The following is a 27,614-nucleotide window of genomic DNA, read 5'->3' as shown; positions in this document are numbered from 1 at the left end:
AAATTACTTAGAACCCCCAAACATTATATATGGTTTTTCTTCTAACACCCTAGAGAATACAATGGCGGTCATTGCAATACTTTTTTTTGCACCGTATTTGCGCAGCGGTCTTATAAGCGCACTTTTTTTGGAAAAAATTCACTTTTTTGAATAAAAAAATAAAACAACAGTAAAGTTATCCCAATTTTTTTTTATATTGTGAAATATAATGTTACGCCAAGTAAATTGATACCCAACAAGTCATGCTTGAAAATTGCGCCCGCTCGTGGAATGGCGTCAAACTTTTACCCTCAAAAATCTCCATAGGCGACATTTAAAAAATTCTACAGGTTGCATATTTTGCGCTACAGAGGAGGTCTAGGGCTAGAATTATTGCTCTCGCTCTACCGGTTGCTGTGATACCTCACATGTGTGGTTTGACCACCGTTTACATATGCGGGCGCTACTAGCGTATGCGTTCGCTTCTGCGCGCGAGCTCGTCGGGACAGGGGGGTTTTAAAAATTTTTTTTTTAATTTTTATTATTTATTTTAAAATATTTTATTTATTTTTACACTGTTTAAAAAAAAAAAAAAAATTGTGTCACTTTTATTCCTATTACAAGGAATGTAAACATCCCTTGTAATAGAAAAAAGCATGGCAGGACCTCTTAAATATGAGATCTGGGGTCAAAAAGACCTCAGATCTCATATGTACACTAAAATGCAATAAAAAAAAAAAAAAAAAAAAAAAAGTCATTTAGAAAAATGACATTTGAAAAAATATGCCTTTAAGAGGCGTGGACAGAAGTGACGTTTTGACGTCGCTTCCGCCCAGCAGTATCTTGGAGACGAGTGAGCGCCATCTTGGCCTCACTTGTCTCCAGACACACCAGGCAGAAGGACGCGATCGCCTCCGCCGCTACCGACGGCTCCGGTAAGCGGCGGAGGGCACCGGATCGTGGCGGGAGGGGGGGGCCCCTCTCCCGCCACCGATAAAAGTGATCTCGCGGCGAATCCGCCGCAGGGACCACTTTTATCTGAAAGCCGGCCGCCGCACGAAAACGGGGATACCGGGGTTATGGCAGCTAGCTGCTGCCATAACAACGATATCCCCGTTCAAACTTAGGACGTATATATACGTGCGGCGGTCGGGAAGTGGTTAAAAAAGGACCCCTACAGTATCTCAAAGTGAGTACACCCCTCACATTTTTGTAAATATTTTATTATATTTTTATCATGTGGCAACACTGAAGAAATTACACTTTGCTACAATGTTGACTTTAGTAGGGTAAAGTCAACTTTTTGACTTTACCATCTCTTACTCTATCTCATGTTTTATCTAATGAAACATCTGTTTCATACCACCAAACATTCCCTAGACCAGTTTTCATGTATATTTATCGTAGTGTCAAATATTGTTGCTGTTGCGTTTTGACAAACATACCTCAAATCTGATGAGAATCAAGTGTTTCCATAAATTAGAGGATTCTTTGCAAAATAGACAAATCAGCTTACATATATTCTAGCTAATCAGAAAATGAACAAAGGTAATTGAACAAAAACTATAATGCTGGTACTGCATAGTGATATTTCTATTTATAAATAGTAAATTACATAATGGCAAATGTTTCTATTTTTGTTCAGATTCAGTTTAAGTGCAGCAAGGAAAAAGGGTGGCAACAACATATTCACTGTTGTAAAATGCCATCCTAATGAAGACTGCATAGCTACAGGACACAAAGATGGCAAGATTAGACTCTGGTGAGTGCTTATCACCCTAAATATACAGTGTTACGTAGTTTGCATTTTCATTTATGTTTGTATATGTATGTTTCTGGCATGGATTTACTTAAGTAAATCTTCCTGCTTTAGAGAAGACGGTGGGTTTAGGAAAAAAAAATCCATATGATGCAAAAAGTGATATATTTTTCAACCTTTGAATGTCAAACCTAGGGCAAGCATATGTATAACAGTTTTTACTAGTTTTTTTGCAGCCCTGAACATGTATATTCAAATCAAGTCCTCTTTAACAGATCACATATTTCTATTCTGACAGGTTCCCATCAAACCTCTTCCCACCCAGCCTATTTTAAAATAACGGCTGGGCAGGAGCACTTGTTTTGAGAGGACATCACATAGCTGAAAACTGGCCTGGGCAGGAAGGGTATTGAAGCGGTTAAACAAATGAGTAGACTGATATTCAGGAAAGGGCCACTTTCTCGAATAAAGCTTTGTCGGACAGAAAGCTGACATTTAGCCATTTTTAGGTGCAGGTGGTTAATTCTACCCCCCCCCCCCCCCCCTTTTTTTTCTCCCATTAGCTGGTTTTGCTATGCAGTGATCCCAGTTAGCCTTAAAGCGTAACCATAGCAAAGAACAAAAATGTAATATTGGACAACTGACACGTTGTTAACACCTACATGCCTAAGCCTTTTTCTGACACTTGTTGCTTACAAGTTAAAAACAGCGTTTTTTGCTAGAAAATTACTTAAACCCCCAAACATTTTATATATTTATATATATATATATATATATATATATATAATATATATATATATAAATTTTTTTTTTTTTTTATCAGAGACCCTAGAGAACAAAATGGCGATCGTTGCAATATTTTATGTCACACTGAATTTGCGCAGCAATCTTTCAAATGCAATTTTTTTTTTAAAGCAATACACTTTTATGAATAATAAAAAACTAAACTCTAAAGTTAGCCCCGGCTAGTCGCTCGAGCCTCCCGGTGGGACAGGAGAGCCCAGGCGAGCCTCAAGAAGGGGGGGGACGTCCCCTCCAACTGCCTGTAATAACATCCGAGCGGCTGCTTAGCCGCATCTGTTGTTAAAAGAAAGTTGGCCATCCGCCCTAAACGGTATCGGGGTGATGCGTGCAGCTGCAGACATCACCCTGGTACAACCCCTTGAAGCCGAAGGACGCATATTTGCGTTACGTCGGCACAATGGTGTGTTATGATGTGGTGGCTGCAGTAGTTTATTTTTTTTAGGCAATTCTTTTCACCTGGTGATCCTGCAATAACACTATGTTGAAAACGCTCACTCACCTTACTGTATCTTTGGAGGATTTTGGCAGGATCAATAGTTTTTGCTTGTTTTGTTAGGTCGGTTCAATACTATCTAAAAAGTATATTTAAAAAAATAAAGAACAAGTAAAAGTTTTTGGTGTTTACATTCATATTAGTGTTATTGCTGGTCAGTCGGTTCTCTGTTCCTTAAGCGGTGAAACCTGTATTCCACAGTGTAGCTTTGATAGGTTGAGGGTATACAAGTACACATTTTGTAGTTAAGAATCCCTAATCCTGGACACAAAAAATATAAATGTTTTCCAAAACAATGTTTCCGATTGCAAAATATACTGCTTTCTGTTTTTATATAGGAGAAATTTCAATCACAATCAAGAATACACATACTCCACCCTTCACTGGCACCACAATGCTGTTGCTGATCTTGCCTTTTCCGTGCATGGTTTGTATTGAAAACACATTTGTCCCTTTTGCATGTGTATTTAACTTATTGTTTTTTAGTTTAATTTACCTGCAAAAGATTTTATTGGCCAAAGTAGGCAAAACGTAATTGCTTGCCATAGTTTAGATACAGGTAGCAAGAACTTTAAAGCTGTGGTGGTCAAAATAACCCTACCATAATGGCCTAAGCGGGGCTGCTGTGTTTATAGGAAGGTGTGAAGTCAGTTCACATTGTCATTAATCTTTCAGAGATCATTGTGGCATCAGCGTTCTGGGTTATCATCTCAAACCATAAATTGGTCATTCGCCATTTTAGTATTCATATGGATTCGACTTTGTAGAACCAGTCTGTGATCCAGCAATCTCCTTGCTGGAGGCTCTAGGAAAAGGACAAGAGTCTCTTGGAATGGTTAGAAAGAAAGTTTAAAAGACTTGAAAGATTTATCATTTAGACGGGGTTCACACTTATGCGAATTAGATACGGGTTTGCCCGCATCCTATTCGCATGACAGGAGACACTGACCGGCTCTCAATGGAGCCGGTTCACACACCTCCGGGGTGGCCACAGTGCGCACTGGAAAAGGGTTCTGTGCGTCTTTGGCTCAGTTTCAGGTCCAAATTCAGGCAAATATTCCGACATTATTCGGACCTGAAACGAAGAACAGGGAAACACCGGGCCCCCTGCTGCGAGCCGCAGCCACAGCTAGTGTGAACCCAGCCTTGAATACTGATTGTGTCCTAGCAACATACAGCTCTGATGTAAAAGATTGTTCAACTCTCATGGGTTACCATAGGTTTCTTATTCCTAAATCTCCAAAGTAAACTTGGGAAAAATTGGAAAATGGATCATTGATTTGCAATTCAGCTACTACTACTACCCTATTCCACTATGCAAAAAATGCTACACCCCCACCCAGAAAAAAAAAATCCCATTTAAACCTGTCCTCTTTACCTCCACTCACTAGCCCTATAGCCTAGTCACTGGTGATGTAGGCACTGCTCTCCTGCAAACTTTGGAAAAGCTATGCCACTATGGGTACAAAGAGGGTTTGTGGGGAAATTGGGGCATTATATGCAAAAAAAAGATTCATTGGGACCTGGCCACTGTCAATAGAAAGGGAAAATTAAAGTGTTAGGGGGTGCAAAGTTCTCTGTGTTTTTGGAATCGGTATTATAGCTAGCGTGGATGGAGGCAAGGCCTTAAACTATGTAGCAAAGGTGTTTGTTATTAGAGACTCTATCCCAACAGTATTCAATAAAATGTTTGCTGTGTGTGTGGAAACGTAGTAACTCTTTCTGCAAATAATTTAAACATATGGTGCAGCGCTGCTGAATATTCAATACTGTGAACAACTCCTAATGAGTAAATAAACATATAGATGTGTAAAGTAAAAGTCCTTTATAAATATAAATATATAGTCCACCGCCATGCTCAAATCTTAAATTCATTAGTGCCGCCACCACCACCAGGTGAATTGAACGCTCACCTCACTCCTGTTAATAACAGACTTATTTTACAACTCCCGCCAGTCTCTTTGAAGTGGATGTAAAACTTCCTTCCTTAGATCTAGTACTCCCATCTGGGCCAATACTCCTCACACAGACCACGTGTAACACAAAGGCAACTCTACAGTGCTCTCTGTTTGAATCATTTATCAAGGTGCCTCATATAAATACTTACAAGAAATGAGATTAAAAACAGCATGTATAAATCACCAAACGATCGTTGGACTGCTTGCCACACCATTTGGTTTTCAGCAGCTCTGTGACGGAGGGAGGAGTTCAGTCCAGGACGTCACACAGCTGCGGAAAACCAAATGGTTTGGTGAGCAGTCTGACAATCGTTTGATTTATACATACTGTTTTTAATCAGATTTCTTGTAAGTGTATTTTAATTGGGGCATTTAGATAAATGATTCAAACGGAGAGCACTATAGAGTTGCCTTTGTGTTACATGTGGTCCATGTGAGGAGTATTGGCTCAGATGGGGAGTACTGGATCTAAGGAAGGAAGTTTTACATCCACTTTAAAGAGACTGGAGGGAGTTGTAAAAAATAAGTCTGTTATTAACAGGAGTGAGGTGTGTTCAATTCACCTGGTGGTGGCACTAATTCATTTATTTAAGATTTGAGCACAGCGGTGGAATATATTTTTCTAAAGCACTACTTTACACATCTATTTATTTGTTTATTTACTCATTATTATTGTCTTTTGTGACTCATTACAAGTCTTTCACAGTATTGAATATTCAGCAGAGCTGCACCATATGTTTTATATATCGATTATTGCTTAGTTCAGCAGGCTACTGAACACAGAGATACAGTATATGGTTATTTTTTGATCACTTTAGTGTAGGGTTTACAATAAAAATAAAGTATATATTTATAGGTGGCGCTGATTGCACACATCTGATTTAATTTAACACTCTTTTTGCAGTTCTTTTTTAACAAAATAACAGTAGGCACACAAATTAATTTTTGTAGCATTTCCATTTTCTATGTTTAGGTACTGTGTTATTTAGTGGCGGTGTTGAATCTGTGCTGGTACAATGGTCTTTCAGCCTGGAACAGAAGAAGGAATTTCTGCCACGTTTAGGTGCAGCTATTGAACATATTTCAACTTCACCTGATGGCTCCCTGCACTGCACATCACATGAAGATAACAGTAAGATCATTGCATGTTCCTGACTGTTCTCAGCAATTTTATTGAATATTTTTAATTTTTGTGTATTGGATGGAAGGAAGACATTTTACGGTCTTAGAAAACAAAACTATTATTGGCTGTGTTTGGGCATCAACATCTTGTTTAATACACCTGTATTTATACATACGTTAATGTGTGTCATTTGACAAAAAAGGTCCTATGTGCCACACATTACTACAAGACCCTGTGGATATGTGAAGTGGCAGCCTCAGCCCGGGCTCCAGCTGGAGGGTCCTGCAGTAATGTGCAGTGCATAGGACCTTTTTTTTGTTGTATCATTGAAGCTGGGATAAGCTTTTAATGGTAGTAATGGTAGAGTATTAATGGTAGCCCTCAAGCAAGTGCATACATAACTTCCCTTTCCCTTAACGTCTTTCAGGACAGCTTCTGAGAGTGTGGCTCCTTCCCCCTTGCCAACAGAAAACACCTCTTCCACCGAACTTTAAAAGGAGGCTAGTTCCCACATGTTGAAAATAAATAAGTGCAGCGCTGATTGCAAAAAAAAAAGGAAAAATTGTATGTGATTCAAACATATATGTGACAAAATGACGCAAACTCTAACATAATAGATGTGAATAGATATTGAGCAATGTGCTAATATAGTGACTGCACCACACACAAATGTCCAAGCTGAACGAAATGATGAAATACAGTCCAATTAGATTTGTGATCCAATACACATGTGGGAAGTTCCTGGCATTCCTGGGAACCTTGGAGTGAAAAAATGAAAGCAAACACCACCACCGTGAAAGAGGGAGGAAGCTTACCAGATAATATTGACTTGGGGCACATACCACCCAAGTCAACAGGGCTTGTTGGGTTCAAACCACCCAATGGGGGACAGCAGATCCTGAAACTCCGTCAGTCGATCAGCCTTAGACGGTCATGAGATGTTAGCTGGAGGCTCCAGGAGTCTCGGGGAGCATGAAAACTTATTGTCACAGGAAGGGTATCATGTAATAGAAAAAGGGGGCTGACATAGCGTGATACCGTTTAAAAAGGAGGTGGTTTATTAAAAATATAAATTCAATGCTCACATTTGGAAGAAATTGATACAGCATATAAAAGCATGAGGCGATGTTAGCGGAAGGTCCACCCAACGTGTTTCGACTGCACAGTCACCCCTTTCATTTTTTCACTCCAAGGTTCCCAGGAATGCCAGGAACTTCCCACATGTGTATTGGATCACAAACCTAATTGGACTGTATTTCATCATTTCGTTCAACTTGGACATTTGTGTGTAATGCAGTCACTATATTGGCACATTGCTTAATATCCATTCACATCTATTATGTTAGAGTTTGTGTCATTTTGTCACATATATGTTTGAATCGCATACAATTTTTCCCTTTTTTTTGCAATCATAGCGCTGCACTTATTTATTTTCTACCTACTTAGCTCTTTGTCTACAGCCATGCCGGCTGCTGGATTGCGGGGTCACAGCGCAGTATACACTTTTCATTATTCACTATTAGTTCCCACATGTTGCCAGTTTTTGTGTTTCTTCCAGAAGGGAACACTTAGTGGGCAGTCAGGAACTCTTAGGTGCTGTCCTGAGAGGCCAGGCTTCCTGTTCCACCGTTTTTTTCTTTTTTACCTCAGAGAGCTTGTTCCTCCCATTTCACAGAGTTCTGCTGGATGGGCTCCTTCTCCCTCTTCAGAGTGCTCGGGGAGAGCCAGGACTGCGGTGGGCGTCACTCCTGGGCAGCGGCGAGAGGTGCAGGCGGACATCATTTTATTTTTTTTCTCCGCCTGCCTTCTCTAACACTGCTGCCATCTTGGGAATGGCATTTAGTAACTGCATCTACCAGAAGTGAGGTATCCGGAAGGGGAGGCGTCCAGTGAGCAGGGGCGCGGCGTCATTTCCACCGGATGTCGCAGGGGGAGGAACGGGATTGGTGCTTACTGGTTCTGATCCGGCGCAGCAGCGCTATTGGAGTCCGGAACCGGCGTCCAGCCACGCACACACACATCGCTCCTCGATGGAATCGATGGCGGCAAGTGGCATAGGCACCAGCAAGGCCCAGGTAAGGGGCAGGTGTGATACTGCCCTATTTTTACTATGGGGTCGGTCTCTGTGTCTCTCTCTCTCTTCTTTCCCACCCTCAGTGGCAGGGGCCTGTCTGGGCACATGAGGCAGCTGTGGTTTCCCACTGTGCACCTGTGGTGAGCCTTCTTTGAAAGGACAGGTTGTCTTGCTGGGATGGTTTTTTTGTGTCCTTTTTTGTATCACAGCAGACCGAGAGCTCTGATCCGGTGACAAAAAAGAAGTGTCCTTCATGTTAAGCAAAACTACCTGAGGGCTGGAAGAAGACCTTGTGTTTGTATTTATTCTCTAGTTAAAGAAGAAGCTTCTTCAGCATGCAGTGATTTGATTGCATCAGTTAAAAAAGAACTGGACGCCACCATTCAATCGTTTTCTCTTCGCTAGCAAATCCATCCCTAAGTCAGCCAGCTACTTCACAATCCTCTCAGGGCTCGCTATTAGTCCCGGCGGTGGAGACTGAGGCAGGTTCTCTTACCCAAGAGGGACTTTCCCCCTTTAGAACAGGTAGATGGCCTGCTTAAAGCAATTTATACTACTCTGGGCCTAGAAGAGGAGAGAAAAGAATTGTCTCTGCATGACCGGATGTACGCAGGTCTCAGTGAGTCTAAAAATCTTACTTTTCCTGTGCACTAAGTAATTTCTGAGGCTATTAAGAAGGAATGGGCAGGACCAGAAAGAAAGCCTTTTTTTCCTAAAGCCCTTAAAAGGCGCTTTCCATTTGACGAAGACCCAAAGGCACTTTGGAATAAAAACCCAAAACTCGATGCAGCCTTTTCCCAGGTCTCAAGATCAACTGGCCTAACATTTGAGGATATGGGTGTGTTAAGCGATCCCATGGATAAAAGGATGGATCAACAACTTAAAAGGGCTTGGCAATCCATCATGGGTAATCTCAAACCAGCTATGGGACTCCTTGTGTCTCCAGGAATATGGAATATTGGGTGAATCGGCTCAAAGCCCATATTATAGCAGACTCACCAAAGCAAGAAATTTTGGATTCTTTCTTGACTGTCAGCTGCTGTAGCCTTTATTTCAGATGCTTCAGCAGAATCGATTCGAATTTAGGGTTTGGACCTGACTTAGATTCTATCCTAGATAGGACAGCAGATAAAAAGAAGTAATATCCTGTTAAAAAGAAAAACGGCCAGTTAAGCGTTCTTTTTCGATCTCAAAGCGCTCAAGAACAAAATACCAAACCCCAGGAAAAGAGAAGAAATTGGTCATCGCAGAAGGGAAAGGGCAAAGGAAATGTCCTTTTCCATCCTCCTGCGTCAACCAACAAAACGCAATGACTTGTCACTGCCAATGGGAGGAAGGCTTCAGAGCTTCCTCCCTCATTGGGTCAGCGTAACAAAAAATCAATATATTCTGAGCATGCTGTCCCAAGTTTACAAAATAGAGTCTTTGGATCTTCCTCCAGAAAGATACTTTGTAACAAACCTACCAAGGGACTCAACAAAGGCCCTGGCTATGAAGAACCTGTTAAAGGATCTGATGCATCAAAGGGTTGTGACACCTCTATCTCCAGAGGAACATTATCAGGGTTTCTATTCTCACATATTCCTGATAAAAAAGCCATCCAGAAATTTCTGTTTTACTCTCAACTTGAAACCATTGAACAGGTCAGTCCTATACAAGAAGTTTTGTATGGACTCGATCCTCACAGTCAGGAATATGCTGACCAAGGAATGCTTTTTGGCATCGGTCGACTTGAGAGATGCTTACCTACATAGGTTCCTTCTAAAAGTATGGAACCACAAGGCCAGTATGTGGGGATGGGGGGGGCCCACATGGGTCAGGATTTGGCACAGGGAACATGGTCACAGACTGAAGCAGAAAAATCCTCAAATTGGAAAGGGTTAAAAGCAGTCGCCTTTGTGTTGGCTGCCTTCTCTCCAAACCTAGTTTTCCATGTCCAGATTCTATCGGACAATGCCACTACCCGTAGCCTACCTGAACAAACAGGGAGGCACGAGAAGCAAAACTCTTCAGTTTCTGTCAGAAAAAAATCTGGAATGGGCAGAAAACCATTTACTGTCCTTATCCGCAGTTCATCTCAAAGGCACATTAAACAAAGTGGCATATTTTTTGAGCAAGCAGAAGGTTCAGGAGGCAGAGTGGAGCCTGATTAAAGAGGTTTTTGCATGGATCACCAGGACCCGGGGCCATCCACAAGTGGACCTGTTTGCATCAAGGCAAAACACACAGCTCCCGCAATTCTTTTCCCTTCATAGAGACGACGGTTATCGGGGAATAGACGCATTGGCGCACCCTTGGAGTTTTCACCTGGGGTATGCCTTTCCCCCATTCCAGCTGATTCCACTGGTATTGAGGGAGATACAGAAATAAAGAGTGTTGATAATTCTGATTACTCCATTTTGGCCAAAGAGAGGCTTGGTTTTCCACAATTCTGCAAATGGCAATCAAACCATTTTGGCAGCTTCCTCTCAGGATTTACTTCTACAAGGCCCAGTGCATCACCCGGATGTAGCCAGGTTAAGTCTCACTGCCTGGTATCTGAAGAACAGATGCTAAGGAACAAAGGCTTTTCAGAACCTTTAATAACAACGTTACTTTCCAGTAGGAAGAAGGTAACTAGAGCTATTTATGCCAAAGTGTGGAAGGTCTACGTCTCTTGGTGTCATTCAGAAAATAGAGCTGTGAAAGACATTGTCTCAATATGAGAACTCTTACAAAAGGGTGCAGACAAGGGTCTTGCAGTCAGCACTCTTAAAGTGCAAGTGGCTGCATTAGGGGTTTTTCTTGAAAGATCAGTTTCTTCAGAAACTTTGGTCACAGGGTTTTTCAAGGCACTTACCAGATGCAGACCAGCTCCGGCTAAGCATTTTCCCAAACGGGATCTTTCAGTGGTTCTGCAAGCCCTCTCAAAGGAACCGTTTGAATCACAACAAACAGTCTTTCTAAAGAATTTGACTTTCAAAACCTGTATTTCTAGTTGCAATCACATCTGCAAGAAGAATCAGTGAACTGCTCGAGCTATCAGTTAAAGGAACCTTTTTTGTCCATTTATCCAGATAGGATTATGCTTAAGACAGATCCAGGTTTTTTGCCAAAAGTAGCAGAACCGGTCACAGATCATCTTGCCAACCTTTTGCTTAAACCCTTCAAGAGAAAAGGAAGGTCAGTTTCACAACCTAGATGTGAGATGAACCCTATTGCATTACTTGGAAGTAACGAAAAATTTCAGGTCCTCACTCTTTATTTGTTCTTTTTTCTGGAAACAAAAAAGGCCACCAAGCATCAAAGAAGTCAGTTGCCAGATGGCTTAAATCGGCTATTTTGGTAGCCTACTCTCAGATGGGTCTATCTCCCCCGCTGGAAATTGGAGCTCGGTCTACAAGGGCTCAAGCCACTACATGGGCAGAAAAACCTGGTGCCACCCCAGAGCAAATTCGTAAGGTGACTACGTGGTCAAGTTACTTAATGTTTGTCCTTCATTACAGACTGGATCTTCTTTCAGCAGGTGATCAGGCTTTTGGCAGAAAGGTCCTGCAGGCTGTGGTCTCTCCCTGAGGCTCGATTCACACCTATGCATGTTGCTTTTGAGCGTTTTTGGAGGTTTTTTTTTTCATGCTTGCCACGTTTTTGAGCAGCGTTTTTGCCGCGATTTTGCCGCGGTTTTGCCACGATTTGCGTTTTTTTTTTTTTTTTTTTTTACAGTTTTTTTTTTACAGTCTTAAAAAAAATTAAAAAAAAAAAAAAAAACGGCAAAAACGCTGCAAAAACACTGCAAAAACGGTGCACTTGCGTTTTTTGATGCTTGTCCATTGAATTCTATTACATGCAAAACGCTGCATTTTGCATGAAAAAAAGTCCCTGACCCTTTCCAAAAATGCAGAGAAACAAAAAGGCATTGATGTGAACATGTTCCATAGGAACCCATGTTAAAAAATTCCCGTGCATTTCTGCAAAATGCATCAAAAAACGCGCTAGTGTGAATGGAGCCTTAAGCCCCATACACACGATCCGAATATCGGACGAATGATCGTCCGTTTTTGTTTGCATGCTAATCTCACATCGAATCTGATGAGTTTACTAAAGTCCCGAAAATTCCCGTACGACAGAATAAAAATTCGGAAGCGATGTCATGTGTTGCAATGCATTTGTATTGCATTTTCGAACGATAGCTGTACCGATTAAACGAAAATCGTACGATCTGGCATCGTACGGAAAAAATTTCCGTGCATGTCCGATAGAATAATATCGGATGAACTGTCCTGATCGGCTCTCGAAAGCTCTGTACTAACGATCCGATTATCGTACGATCGTTTCGAATGCGGCATTTTACGTACGACTTTCGGATCGTGTTTACGGGGCATAGTCTCTTTTATCCTCTCAGGTGCTGTCCTGAAAGACGTTAAGGGAAAATTCAAGTTAGATTTACCGGTAACTTGTTTTCCAGGAGTCTTCCAGGACAGCAACAACTCGCCCCATTGTTTTTTGTATGCTGTGACTAACCATATGGTGATTATGTGTTCCAGCTTGGGGCTGGAGGTTCTCTACCACTACTGGCAACATGTGGGAAGGAGCCTCCTTTTTAAAGTTTGGTGGAAGAGGTGTTTCCTGTTGGAAAGTGGCAGGAGCCACTCTATTAGGTGCTGTCCTGAAAGACTCCTGGAAAACAAGTTACCGGTAAGCCTAACTTGAATTTTCTAGGAGCAAAATAAATATTCAGTACTTCAATGGGGGAGTTTATAACGCAATCTCCTCACCTGTCAAAATGTTGGTGCATGGCGGTCAGCTACTCAGGCACCTAGCATTGTCGCATAGATAGCCTTATGCACGTCTAATGCCGTGTACACACGATCGGAATTTCGGCCCGCAAAAGACCGATGAGAGTTTTTCGTCGGAAAATGCGACCGTGTGTATGCTCCATCGGACTTTTGCTGGCTGAATTCTAGCCAGAAAAAGATTGAGAGCATGTTCTTAATTTTTCGGTCAGGAAAAGTTCCTATCCGAAAATGCAATCGTCTGTGGCAATTCTGACGCGCAAAATTCCTTCGCATGCTCAGAAACAATTTGACGCATGCTCGGAAGCATTGAACTTCATTTTCTCGGCTCGTCGTAGTGTTGTACGTCACCGCGTTCTTGACGGTTGTAAGTTCAGGGAACTTTTGCGTGACCGTGTGTATGCAAGGCAAACTTGAGCAGAATCCCGTTGGAAAAGCCGTCATATCTTTTTCCGACGAGAAGTCCGATCGTGTGTACGCGACATAATTCTCCCTCTATACCTCTCTGGCCAAACAGACAGATGGGGATCAAAAGGTAGGTATTTTAAACTGGTGGAGACTACATTAGTGTGAACATGTTTGCTTTACATGTGAAAAGCACAGGTTCACTTTGAACTGGTGAGTGGTTGAACATGACATCATCCACTGAAAGCTTATATTAGTTTTAGTAAGACTTGCATGAAAGTACTGAAAAGTATTTTCATGTTGTCTGTCAGTATTGAAACAAGTAAACCTCAGAATGTAATATGTTCCTTTAGAAAGTACCAGTAAAGTATATTGCATTAAATAAGATAATATTCCATGTATCTCCCTAAAGTATCACAAAATTCTATATCTCAGTAACATGTTCTGATCCTTTTTTGAAAACCGACCCTTGGACCTAATTTCGTGGGGTGCTTATAAACACGTCATTATTCATTTGCGTTAAGCAAACTGAAGAAATACTTTCAAAAATGACCAAAACACAATTGGAGTTTAAAGGTGCAAACAATCAATAAAAATTGATATTACAAAAATAGATACATTTTATTAAACATATTTAACCGCTACACATCCGCGCTATGGCCGAATGACGGTCACAGCGCGGACCTGAATTCCCGGGAGGCCGTCATATGACGGCCTCCCCTGTGCACGCTCCCTGCGCGCGCCCTGCCGAGCGCGCTGTGATCACCGAGTCACTGAGACTCGGCTGATCACCGATCCAAGTAAGGGGCCGGTCCCGGCCCCTTACCATGTGATCAGCTGTCAGCTAATGACAGCTGATCACATGATGTAAACAAAAGATCGGTAATCGTTTTTTTGACAGCGTGAGTAGAAAAAAAAGCCGATCACCGGCTCGGATGTAAGGGACATCAGTCCTCAAGTGGAAGAGGCACATCTGCCTCATCAGTGCCACCAAATAGTGCCACCTAACAGTGCCCACAAGTGCTACCTATCAATGCCCACAAGTGCCAATCAATGCCACCTGGCAGTGCTGCCCATCACTGCCGCCTATCGGTGCCCATCACTGCCGCCTCATCAGCATACATCAATGAAGGAGAAAAATGACCCGTTTTAAATTTTTTATAACAAAATATAAAAAAATAAAAAAATTTTTTTTTTTTTTTTTTTTTTTTTTAATTCAGTTTTTTACATTTTTTTAACAAAAAGTAAAAACTGCAGAGGTGATCAAATACCACCAAAAGAAAGCTCTATTTGTGGTGAAAAAATGATAAAAATCTCATTTGGGTACAGTGTTGTATGACCGCGCAATTGTCATTCAAAGTGCGTCAGCGCTGAAAATTGGTCTGGCTAGGAGGGGGGTCTAAGTGCCCTGTAAGCAAGTGGTTAAGAAAAACAATTTATATATATATATATATATATATATATATATATATATATATATATATTAATATTATAAAGAGCATACCAAAGCTCAGTGGTCCCAATACAAAAGAATGGTTACCTCTACATGTTTCACCATTATCGTGGCTTCTTCTGGAGCTTTTGTAGGACCTTAATACATTATCACCCTTTAAAAGATCATGTTTCCAAGGAGTCCTCAGGGCCCATCAAGAGCTCTAATGAGGTGTCTGTGCCAAAAGTGAAGGGGGAATAATAACTGTGTAGATCACACCCTGTTATAATGAGAGGTTGACGAATTAATGGACTGATACTAATATCTTCCCAAAGACGCAAACTTCATATACTAGCAGCATTTGGTATTGCTATGATACCTTTGAACCCAGGGCGATCCAAAACAATTGGTCTATCCCAGAGGGATTAACCAAGTTCAAAAGGGTTAATTCCTCTGCGATAGACCAATTGTTTTGGATCTCCCTGGGTTCAAAAGGTATCATAGCAATACCAAATTAGTGAACATTGGTACTTTTAAAGAAGGAATTGCCTAAATGGCACATTTCCTTCGAAGTTTGCTGCTAGTATATGAAGAAGCCATGATAGTGGTTAAACGTAGAGGCAACCATGCTTTTGTATTGTGACCACTGAGCTTTAGTATGCTCTTTTTTTTATATATAAAATTGTTTTTCTTAAATATGTTTGCTTAATAAAATGTATCTATTTTTGTAATAGCAATGTTTGATTGTTTGCACCTTTTAAACCCCAATTGTGTTTTTGGTAATTTTTGAATCTATTTAAAGGAGATGGTGTATATTGTGAACTCTCCAACCTTAAATATCATATTTGCTGAAGAAATAAATTCTTAATTCATGCTCATCTTTGGGTTCCAAAAATCCCTTCTGTGATCTGGAATGTATACAGCAAGTTTGCATATTGGTTCCTTTATAAACTATCAAGCTCTTGCAATTAGCATGTGAAACCATGCAAGTGTCCTAGGAGGATGGACGTGGATTTTTTTTTCCAGCTCTGCTGTTTTGAAAGGCTAACCTACTTTTTTGCTATCAATCTTTCAACCCGTCAATCAAGGCTCTTTTCTACATCGATTTCAAATCTCTTACGACTGACTCTTGATACTGTCTTCGAGGATGCTACTAATGGTAAGGGCACCCATCTTTCTCACCAGAAGAAGCAAGATGCAAAGTCTCCCCCTTCTATGACTGTTAGGAAGTGCTCTTTTCGTTTCTCCACTCCCTCGACTCCTTTGTTGAGACCCTTCAAGGCTGGTTGCTAGTCCACACACAAGATCTGGAACTTGGTCTGAAAATCTGCTACAAACTCCTTTGTTTCGCACCTCCATCCTTCCTGTGTCACTGCACAGATTTGAAAACCTGCAGGAAGCCCACTTAGATCTTCTGGATCAAAGTGTCTTTGCCACAGTTCCTGTGGCTACAGTTTCAGAGGTTTTATTCCAACCTGTTAATCCCCAAACCCAATGGAGGCATCATCCCCATTTTGATCCCAAAGCTCTGAATTTTTTCATTTAAGAATTTGTAACTAGAACAAACTCATGGTTTGGAGTTTTTGACGTGGGCACAGCTCAGGCCAGAGCGTTCATTCCTTCAATAGGATAAACTTCAGTCTTAGCTTCACACTGGGAGTCGTCCGACTCTCCGCTTTTGTCATGGGACTGATGGTAGCCTCCTTCGAGACTGTTCCATTTGCTTATTTTCACTCCAGACCTCTACAATGCAGTGTTTTGTCTTTATTGGAAAAGTCAAGGAGTGATTCACTGAGGACCAGATTGTTCCTGGCTTGGTGGCCCAGGAATCCAGCTCTGACATTGTGTAGGTCCTTCTTTCCTATCTTTTGGAGAATCCTCACCATAAATGTCAGCCAGTCAAGCTAAGGTGGGGTCCTGGGCACCCTTTTAGAGAGTCTTATCTCCTGATCAACATTCAGGAGCTTCAGGCGATTTAGCGGTCTCTACAGCACTAGACCATCCTACCAGAGAGAGAGGATCATGCAATCTGGATTCTATAGTGGAAGTAGTGGATACTCTGTTAGCTCTGTGGGATCAGTACACCCTTTCCTATGCTATTCTCCTTTTAAACTGCTTTTTTTTTCTGGGTACCGAGATCAAGACAGATGGCATTCCTGCAATTATGGCTTTGGACTGGCCTAAGCAGATGTACATTGACCTGGAATAAACCCCAGAAGTTCTATGGACTTGTAAGATCTTCAGGATCTTCTGTCCCAACAATGCAGGGAGCCTTCCTGGCTGGCAGAACACAATGATTACTGCTAGCGGCTATAAACACTGGCAGTGTTCTCATGTAAGAAATCTGACAGGCTGGTTGAACCCAAGTAAATCAATGGATCGACTTTGGTACAATCCGCCTGCCCATAGGTGGATCAAATCTCAGCTGGACCCTGCTGAAACGGCCGAATTCTGATCCATGTATTGCCAGCTTAAAGTGGTTCTAAAGCCTCAAGGTTTTTTTTTACCTTACAATTGATGTAAACCCTCACATATACCCAGTGAAGTTAACAGCCTCAGATGATACACAGATATGAAACAAATCTCCCTACATACGTTTTTCATGTATATCTGCTGTCTTCAGCTTTATATACGGTTTAGAAAGTGCACATTGTGTTTGAATTTTCACTTCCTGGTTCAGCAGTAGCAGTGTAGTGTTGGATTACCCTGGGAGACAGCTGATTTGGAGGAAAGGCACATACCCCCCTCCACATAGGCAGAGACTTCCAGAGCTGTCCTGTGAGTAGAGCAGCTTTCTGCTGATCTATTTATAGCACCCACCCTGACACAAAATTCAGGCTGGTTTTATCAAGTTTTGGAGAACTTGTCAGAAGTTATCATGCTGATGACAGAAGAATGGAGCAGGAGAAAGCCACATGACTTAGTGCTTTGAAGAGAGATAAGAAAACACTGCAGATATATGTGCCCAGCTCAAATTTTCATGAATTGGGTTTACATCCACTTTAATCTTTTTGATGCATTAAGGTAAAAAACCTTCTGTGTTCGACTCAACCCCTTCTACTTACCTGAACCCCATCACAATCCAGCTCTGTGCATGAGAGCTGCGTCTCTCCTGGTTTTGTCCCTCCTCCCTGGGCAGTTTGATAGCAGTGGGAGCCATTTGCTCCCTCTCCTGTCAATTAACTCCAGTGGCGGGGCTGAGTCCTGCTGTCTGTGTAAATGGACACAGAAGCAGGTTCGGGAGCGACCCCGTATGAGAGCCCCCATGGGAATCGGTTTCCTATTGGGGGCACCAGTAAGAGAGGAAGAGCCAGGAGCGCTGGCGGGGGGCCTGAGAAGAGGAGGACAAGGGCCCCTCTGTGCAATTATATTACACAGAGCAGGTAAGTAGAGACATGTTTGTTTAGAAAAAAAAAGAAAAATCCTTTACAATCACTTTAAAGTTAGAGAAAACCGCTGGACTTTTGTTTTTGGTTTTTTTGTACCCTGCAAGGTAAAGGCATAATGTGCTAGTATGCACAAGAACAATATGTTAAACTTACCTTAAAATTAAGGCCTTCCGGTGCCGAGCTGTCACCACTGCAGGCGTTCCCATCTTCACCCATCTTCCTTCCAGGTTTGTGGACACTGGCTGTGTGACTTGCCAATGATGTCGCTTCCGCGCATTGCCTCGGGAGTTGCAGTTTATGGCACAGGGCTCTGAAGGAATGGTCCGGCTGGCCGTTCCTTTAGAGTGTATGCGCCTGTGATGTCACTGGCTGCATGCACAGTAAATATCTCCTAAACGGTGAACGTTTAGGAGATATTTACACTACCTATAGGTAAGCCTTATTAATAGCCTACCTATAGGTAAATGTCAGAGATGAGAGTTTACTCCCACTTTAAGTCACAGTAGACCCAACACAATGTGCTTAAGCTGATAACACCCAAAACAATTCTAATTGTAGCAGTGCTGGAGGAAAAAGTGATGACATGAACCCTTGGAGTTAACAGCTGGTCAAATCTTCTTTTGGCACCAAATTAAAGCAAGCGCTTTTTGGTAGTTCTGGATCAGACCTGCACGACGTCCAGTTGTGAATCTGTAGTGTGAACTTCTCTTATGAGATCATTCCACAGCATCCCTGTGGGGTTAAAGCGGAACGTTATCTATAACTTGATAAAAAAATGTTCTTTAGCAAGGAACGCACTTTTCACATTAATAATTATGCTACAATAATTACTGTGTGCTGTTAATTGCTTCCAGCATTGTTCCTGTTTCTTCTTGCCAGAGGCTGCTGTTTTGCTAAAGCCCAGAGCCCTGAGCAGCAGTAAATCTTTACGCAGTCAGCAGATTGGCCTTTACATTTTCAACAAAGTGCTGGAAAAAAGAGTAACTGAGCATGTGCAGAGCAGGGTGAGACAGTATTACTGAATTTTAAACAGTATAGGCACTGATTTTTAGTGTTTTTATATAGCTATACCTGCAAAAGGGGCCAGCTTTAAGTAATCTAGCAGAACTTTCCGATTAAAATTCCACTTTAATGTCTGGGCCACTCCAAAAGGCGCATTTTTGTTTTTTCTTAAACCAGTCTGTTGGGGCTTTTCGATGCTTAGGGTCAGGGTCCTGCTGTATAAACTCATTTCTGCTAAGCTTCAGCCACTCTGACATTATCCTGTAAAATATTTTGGTAAACTTGGGAATTCATTTTCCCCTTGATGATGGCAAGTGGTCCAGGCCCCGACCAGGTCAGGCATGCAGCAATGTTTTTTGTTTGTTTTTTGTGAGCAGCGACTTTATTAAAGATTAAAATATGGTAGACTCATGAACAGGGATTTTGCAAGTCCAAGTGATGTCTTCAAGCCTTTAGAAGGAGGAGTTCCTCTTTAGCTCATTGAGGATTTTGCATTGTGCCTTGGGAGTCATCTTAGCTGGGCACCCACTTCTAGGAAGAGAAGCCACAGTACTAAACTGTCTCCATTTATAGACAGTTTGTCGACTGATGGATGCCTAAACACTTTGAGATTGCTTTGTATCCCTTTCCAGCCTTCTGCAGATTAACTCTTGACCGTATGTCTTCAGAGAGCTCCTTTTTTTTCCCCACAAACAGAGCTCTCTTTTGGTGGTATTCAATTACCTCTGGGTTTTTTATTTTTTGTTAAAAAAAAGAAAAAAGACCAAAAATTTTTTTAAAAAATACAAAACGGTTTTATATTTTTTAAAACATGTTGAAAACAGGTAATTTTTTTCCTTCATTGATGTATGCTGATGAGGCTGCACTGTTGGGCACCGATAGGCTGCACTGGTGGGCACTGATGGGTTGTAGTGATGGGCACTGGTAGGTGACACTGATAGGTAGCACTGCTAGGTGGCACTGATGAGGCATTGATAGGTGGCACTCGTGGGCATTGATAGGTGGCACTGATATGCACTGTGGGTACTGGCATGCGGCACTGGTGGGCACAGGTGAGGGGGCTTTGCCTCTTCCGGATTGATGTCCCTTACACAGAAGCCAGTGATCAGCTTTTTTTTCTCCTCGCGTTGTCAGCATAAGGAGAAAAAAAAAACGAGCCACCATTCGGCTATAGCGCGGATGGGAAGCAGATAAAATGTTTTTGGTGTCTCTTATCATTCAAAGTAGCTCTAAACCACACCTCCAAATGCATTTCATTAATTGGACTCCAGGTGTGCAAACTACTGACTCCAATTAGCTTTTGTTGAATTTATTAGTCTGTGGGTTCACTTACTCTTTCCTACAGCACTATGAATGTTTAAAGTGGTTCTAAGGGCTCAATGATTTTACCCCTTCATGCATTCTATGCATGAAGGTAAAAAACTTTCTGTGTGCAGCAGCCTCCCCTAATACTTACCTGAGCCCCTGCTCAATCCAGCGATTTGCACGAGAGCCTTGGTTCTCCGGAGACTCTCACTCCTTATTGAATGAGACAGCAGCGGGAGCAGCTGGCTTCCACCATTGTCAATTGCAGCCAGTGAGCCAATCAGGAGAGGGAGGGGTGAGGCTGAGCCGTGGCTCTGTGTGTGAATGGACATGCAGAGCCACGGCTAGGGAGAGAGCCTGCTTGGCTGCCCCCTGAGCAAGCTGCTGTCTCACTTTGTAGGAGGGAGGGGCCAGGAGCATCGACAGACCTCAGAAGAGGAGCATATGGGCTGCTCTGTGCAAAACCATTGCAGCGCAGGTAAGTATAACATGTTTGTCATTAAAAAATACTTTAAAGTGGTTATAACCATAAAAGAGGCTTTCACTGTCAGCCCCTCTAACAATAACACACTCTGTAAGTGTTTGTTTAAAAATGATGCCTCTAAATACCCTTTTCCAGTGATCTTCAGGCCAGTCATGTGACTCCCGGACGCTCTGCTACTATGATCCAGGTAGGAGGAGCCGAGATCTCCCTCTGACGTCGACCGGCAGCACTGTGCTGTTTAATCTGCTATAAGGGAACAGGAGCTCTATTTTTTATTTTTTTAGGGTTACAAACACTTTAATATCACTTTAATGTGTGTTCAATAAAGACGCAATAAATTTTAATTTTGTTTGTGTGTAATGAGCTTAAGCACATTGAGTTTGTCTATTGCTGTGACTTAGATGAGTGTCAGATAACATTTTATTATTATTATTATTATTATTATGTAGGATATATAGTGCATCCGGAAAGTATTCACAGTGCTTCACTTTTTCCACATTTTGTTGTGTTACAGCCTTATTCCAAAATTGATTAAATGCATTATTTTCCTCCAAAATTCTACAAGCAATACCCCACAATGACAATGTGAAAGAAATTTGTTTGAAATCTTTGCAAATGTATTAAAAACGAAAAAAAAAAAAACATGTACATAAGTATTCATAGCCTTTGCTCAATACTTTGTTGAAGCACCTTTGGCACCAATTGTCTGGGCTACTCAAGGACATTCACAGAGTTGTCCCGTAGCCACTCCTTTGTTATCTTGGCTGTGTGCTTAGGGTTGTTGTCCTGTTGGAAGATGACCCTTTATCCTAGTCTGAGGTCCAGAGCACTCTGGAGCAGGTTTTCATCAAGGATGTCTCTGTACATTGCTGCATTTATCTTTCCCCTGATCCTAACTAGTCTCCCAGCTCCTGCCGCTGAAAAATATCCCCACATCATGATGCTGCCACCACCATGCTTCATTCTAGGAAGAGTCCTGGTGGTTCCAAACTTCTTCTATTTACAGGTTCACTGAAGGTTTATTTACCTTCAGTGCCCATTCACACCAGTGCGTGGTGCGAGATCACATGAATTTTCGTTTGTTTTTGGTGTATGCTAGTCTCATATCGAAAGTGAATTGGTTACTCAACATACAAAAATTCTCCTACGACAGAATTTAACTTCAGAAGTGATGTGTCAAATTGTTTTGCATGTTTTCTTTCGTTTCTGAGCATACGTAGTCTTGCCCTTGCGATTTTTATTTTTTTTTGTTTTGGATGAAAACTGTAATAATTAAAATAAAATCGGATATGTGTTCAGGTCCGACAAAAATTTTAAAGCCTGCACATCCAGCTTTTGTCATCCGAAAATTCAGAATCGGCTGTTGAAAGAAACATACTAACGATCAGAAAATCGGCAGATTTTGTTGGACAAAATTTTACTTCCGATTTTCTTATCGTGTGCATTCTAGATGGACTCCAGAAGGGTGCTTCAGCTTCTTCCACCATTTCTAGGTGGCTCAGGCAGACCATCATCCAACCTTTACACACATACACATACCCACACAAGTAGGGACAGTTGCCTCCTTCACAACACACAGCTGTGTGTAGTTAGCACTCCTACCTTACCACCCGCTGAACATCAGAGCGAAGCGAGAGGCAGCACAGTGCTGGTTGGAGGGCAGGAGCTGCCAGAGTTAACAATTTATGTTGACAAACTGTTGCTTGTTTGCTAGGACCGACTAGCAACCAATCGCCTTCTGGTTAACTAAAGCAGCTCCTGTGCTCCCACACTCTATCCAGCTCTGTTTTGCCTCTCACTCTGCTCTGCTATTAAAAGAGTGGCAAAGGCTGGAGGGAAGCATCGGCACTGCTCTGTTTGTTATTTACCTGTTGGCCTCCCATGATTGATGGGTTGGCGACCCCGGCTCTTAGTAATGCTAAATGGATGTTTCGGCCTTCTTTGATGTCCGCTCCAGCAGCTGAGGTATGGGAGTAGGAAGATTTATCCTTGGGTGGCCTACGGTTTGTTTATTTTTTTGCCACTGTCCAGTCCTCCTACAAACAGCAGAAACAACCAAAGTTTAAAGACTTCCCGTGTCCCTCAATGTGCGCCTAGAAAAGCATTTTACAGGAAGTACAAAAACAAAAATCACAACTTTTTTTTTTTTTTTGTTTCAACAGAAATAACAATTATTGATGTGGGTTTAAAAGCAACAGGGATCATCCAAGGACTAGTAAAAGGTATGCTTTCATAATTTTGAGTTCGTATGTGTACAAAAACAATATATGTATTTAAAGTGAATATAATTCCAAGCAACAAAAATGTAATATACAAAAATCTGCATCTGTAGGGGGGGAGAGAATCTTATACACACTATTTGCTCTGACTTCCGTAGTGCAGGGGAGTCATCCACCTCTAACAAGATTCCAGGTAATGCTGAGTACTCCAGAGGACACTGTAGCTCTGGACTGGAAGTGTCTGTTTGAAGAACTCTACTTTTCTCAGATTTTGCTGGTAGTAGAATGATGTCACTCTCTCCAAGGTGCCGTGGGCAAAAGTCAGGGTGGGTTGGTGAATATTACTGTTTTCTTTTTTTTTTTTTTTTTTTTTTTCCCTTTTACAGGGTTTTTTCTAACACTTGTATTTTTCATGCAGCGTCCACTTTAAACATGAAACATGTCATCTGTATGTAAAATTGTATTGTAGATCTGCTCTGATTTTTCTTCCATCATTTATACTACAGTTTACCTTTCTTGTGTATAATTTTCTGCTTCTTGTGCTAGACTTCCATTTTCAAACTCTTATCAGACTTACTTCCTGTCACCTGTAGGATAACATCTACACAAATCTTTTCTTGTTTCTATTAAGTTTTTCTGTCCAAGGTGGGGTTTCACAAAGCTTAGGTTGTAATGCTTTGTTGCAGTAAGTTTTGCAGATGTTTCTAACCATTTAAAGTTTATCATTTAATGTAATGCTGTAAATTGTTTTTCAGCTACGGATGTAAAGACTGGTTTGATTTTTGACCCTAGAAGCAAAGCTCTTGTTCTCAATGGTAAACCTGGTCATCTTCAGTTTTATTCCCTTCACGATGACAAACAGCTCTTTAATGTAAGTTTATAGTAAGATAAGTTCAATCAACATTACCCATTGTTCAATATAATCATCTAGCAGCCCCATTAGGAACTTTTTGACTATCCAGTTCTATCTTGCATTACTAGATTTGGTGTGGTATGACATTAAAATTATTTTTAACATGTTTCAAAAATCACCTTTAGTTAGGACAAAGAGTGTGCCTGGGCAAGAAAATCATTAGTGTTTTCTGGGGTTACATTAAAGCTGAGCTGTGAGCAAAAATTCACACGTTTGCAGGTAGTTCTGTGGTATATTATTATCTCTCCTATGTATCAATATTAAGCAATTGTGCAGTTTAAGGTAAGACCTCTGGGCATGAATTTGTTGGAAGTACAACAGCATAGTTGCTAAATAACTGACAATGCTGTATGCATTATACCTATCTATCCAGCAGGTGGCACTGCAGTGTTAGTGTGTTATTCTATGGTAAAGTGATCACAGGATGTTTTGTCTACGTTCAGTGTATTGTATGCTCATTGTTCATGTTTCTAATGCTATAAGACATGCATTGCTAATCCTCCATAAAAGTAAAGCCATATTTCTTATCGTACATCACGGGACACAGAGCCATAGTAGTTACTATGTGGGTTATAGGACACCTTCAGGTGATGGACACTGGCACGCCCTAAATTAAAAAGTGCACTCCCTATATAACCCCTCCCACTGGTGGGAATGCCTCAGTTTTTTTGCCAGTGTCTAAGGTGTTGGTCACAAGTAAAGATGTGCTGTGCTGAGCTCCACTGGAGCAATCCTTGCTGGGGCTAGCCATGCAGCCGGATCAATTCAAAGTGTCTTTTTGGCCGAATTGAATGGTACCCGGGCCCGGTATCTGAAGAAACGAGGTCTTGCCTGTAACGCTTCTCTTTTTGGAGAGATGGACCCCGGGATCCAGTACTTTTTTGGTATTAAGGCCAAAAAGTTTTACTGGCGGTGGTGCTATTACAGGTCCAGGATTGTGGGTTTCCTAAAGGATCCCCAGCTCCTGAAGGTTTAATGGAACCCACCATGAAGGATGAAGTTTGGGCCTGTTGGTTTACCACAGAAAACCCTGCGGCGGGAAAGGTAAGTGGAGTTTTTCTAAGAAATTTTCAAAATTTTCTTATAAATGTCTCCTTTAATTAGTAAATGTTGTCATGCCTATGTGTCACAACTGGGGGCTATATAGAGCACTTGCATCTCATGCTTCTCAGAGAGCCCAGGATGTGTCCAGGAAACAGCAGTTTTCTCTTCAGCCAGCAGCAGACCTCTCGTAAGTCTGGTGGGGTTTTGCCTCCCCACCAGACGCCCCCCTCTGCTGTTTTTTCTTCAGGGAAGGAGCGCTTCAAAGAAAAAAAAAAAGCGCGAACGGCACGCCGCTGGGCGGCTTTCAGGCCCCCCCTCCGCCATTTCTCTCTGTTGATCCCATAGGATCTGAGCTTGCGCTCGCGCTCGCGCGGGAAGAGCTGTCTTTTGAAAGGACAGAGGAAGGGCCATAGCGACGGGGGGGGCTTAGCGCAGCGTTGGCATCCTCCAATGCCCAGCGCAGGGAATATGTGTTTTAAAGGCACCATTGTTGCTGACAAGCTGTGGAGGGACACAAGAGGAAAGGTATATATGAGGTTTGGTGACACAGGCATTCCTTTGACACATTTACTACTGCATCAGTCTGAGCATTAATAGCAGCAGCAGAGCTGGACTATTGCTTAAGCAATACATGCATTCCTTCTGATAGTACCTCTGCTTTGTGCATCGGGCTATGGTCAGAACGGAGGTTAAAATCGCCTCAAAAAAGGGGCTCTAGAAAGACTATAGTCACTAGGGAGCCTAGACCCATCTCAGAAAAGATGGCATGCTCCCCTGAGAGTAATATGGCTGGTCAGAATGAGCCATCAGGAGGGGCAAGTAATGCAGCTGCTTTTAGCATTGCAGCCCCTGTTTATATGACTAAGGAGGTTTTTTCTCCAACCATTCTAAGTTTGGAGCAAAATATTGATGCTTTAATCGCATCCCAGAGTGGGACTAAGCATAAACAGGTCCCCGTCCATTGCTTGGGAACCTCGTGCCGAGGAACAAGGGGGCGAGAGATGACTAATTTCTCTCAAGAGGGACCAGGAAGAGGCTGATGTCCAAAGAACCTAATACGAAAGGATCAGGTGCACAGGAAAGGTGGTTGGTACAGTCTCTCACTGAATTGGTCCGCTCCACATTTTGACTGCCAATAAGTGCAGTCAATCGATGCCTCCTCAATCTGTTCATGCTTTTCCTATCCATTCATGGCTAAAAAAGCTTATGTATTGAGTGGGAGCACCCAGATAAACAGTTTTTTTTCCTCCAAAAAAGTTTTCAATACTTTTAATACTTTTCCTATGGAGGAAGAGTTCTATAAGCAATGGGGATTTCCAGTGCTATGTGAGTGGATGCGCTGCTCCCATCTGTGCTCTCTATATTACCTGTGTATGTGCTATCTTAATAGCCTAATTTGGTTCACCATCCACTTAACAGGTTATATCTCATTTATACAATAATCATATGTTTGTATAATTCATCACATGTGAACAACAACTTAATCCAAATACTTTAAATCATATAAAAAGTCCAGTGACATATGTCACATAATGATAGACTCTTCTTCATATATGTTGCAAATCATCCGTTATAATTGCCGTGGGCGGCGTGCTCTTGTGTGTGGTATCAGATTAAAGTGACTTAGTGCTTCACCACCACCTGTGAGATTTGCCACTCACCAGATTAATCTTTAAAACTGCACCTTTGGTTCATTAACAGGGATAACCACTCCACTCAAAGGAAACTTTCTCCAATATCTATACCAGGTCCTCAATGTTCCTCATGCAAACGGATAAAAAACCATCATCGCGCAATAACGTTTAAAACCTTTATTCCATACATAAAAAACACTTTGCACTCACATTTCCAAGTGCCATTAGGCCGGCACCGAGCTTTTCCCGCAGTTAAGGACGGGTGGGCACTGCAGCCCGGTTCGTCTGGTGTGTGCTAGATGGTCTCCGTTGCCGCTTACGTTCCCCCCTGTTTGCGTTCGCGTCCTCTCCAAACCCCGTTCGTTCCCGGTCACGTGGGTACGGTAATCTCCCAGCAGCCTCTACGCGTTTCGCAATCAAATTTGCGTCATCAGGAAGCTGCTGTGTGATTGGTTCTCATTCTATTTATGTTGTGTGCGGGCGGAAATTGTTTTGCCGCCATCTTGGATGTGGGAATTCCCTTAGTTCCGTTCTATTGGGGCTTTCTTTCTCTTAGCACCATTTTGCTTATGGGCAATTCTCCCATTCCGTGATTGTTCATTGCACCCGCTGTTTCCCCCCTCTACCATTGTTAATACTCATTCCAATTTACCTATTGTTATATTAGTTGTATATGAATGGTTATAAACTAACCCGTCCGTATCTGCTGGAGAGGCTCTCACATGTTAAAAAATACATAGATACATGGCCTTTGTTGGCCTTTATGTGCTTTAACTAAAAAAAACTTTTTATGCACATTGTTATTCCATAATTGATTACCGCTAG

At 41.9% G+C, this 27,614-nt stretch overlaps 1 protein-coding gene across 4 annotated transcripts in view; it reads left to right on the top strand.

Annotated features, from left to right (window-relative positions):
• Nucleotides 1-27,614, top strand: part of WDR75 (WD repeat domain 75) — a 168,135-nt gene that overhangs the window by 43,309 nt on the left and 97,212 nt on the right. For all 4 annotated transcript variants that reach the window (XM_073633163.1, XM_073633165.1, XM_073633164.1 and 1 more), the window contains exons 7-11: nt 1,625-1,741; nt 3,374-3,462; nt 5,967-6,125; nt 23,142-23,201; nt 23,954-24,069. In XM_073633163.1, the coding sequence (XP_073489264.1) occupies nt 1,625-1,741; nt 3,374-3,462; nt 5,967-6,125; nt 23,142-23,201; nt 23,954-24,069 (541 nt within the window). The remainder of the gene's footprint in view (nt 1-1,624; nt 1,742-3,373; nt 3,463-5,966; nt 6,126-23,141; nt 23,202-23,953; nt 24,070-27,614) is intronic.

Source organism: Aquarana catesbeiana, linkage group LG06, assembly GCF_042186555.1.
Source record: "Aquarana catesbeiana isolate 2022-GZ linkage group LG06, ASM4218655v1, whole genome shotgun sequence".
In the NCBI taxonomy this organism is placed as follows: domain Eukaryota; kingdom Metazoa; phylum Chordata; class Amphibia; order Anura; family Ranidae; genus Aquarana; species Aquarana catesbeiana.
The sequence above is the reverse complement of the archived record's forward strand: the minus strand, read 5'-3'. Positions and strand labels throughout refer to the sequence as shown.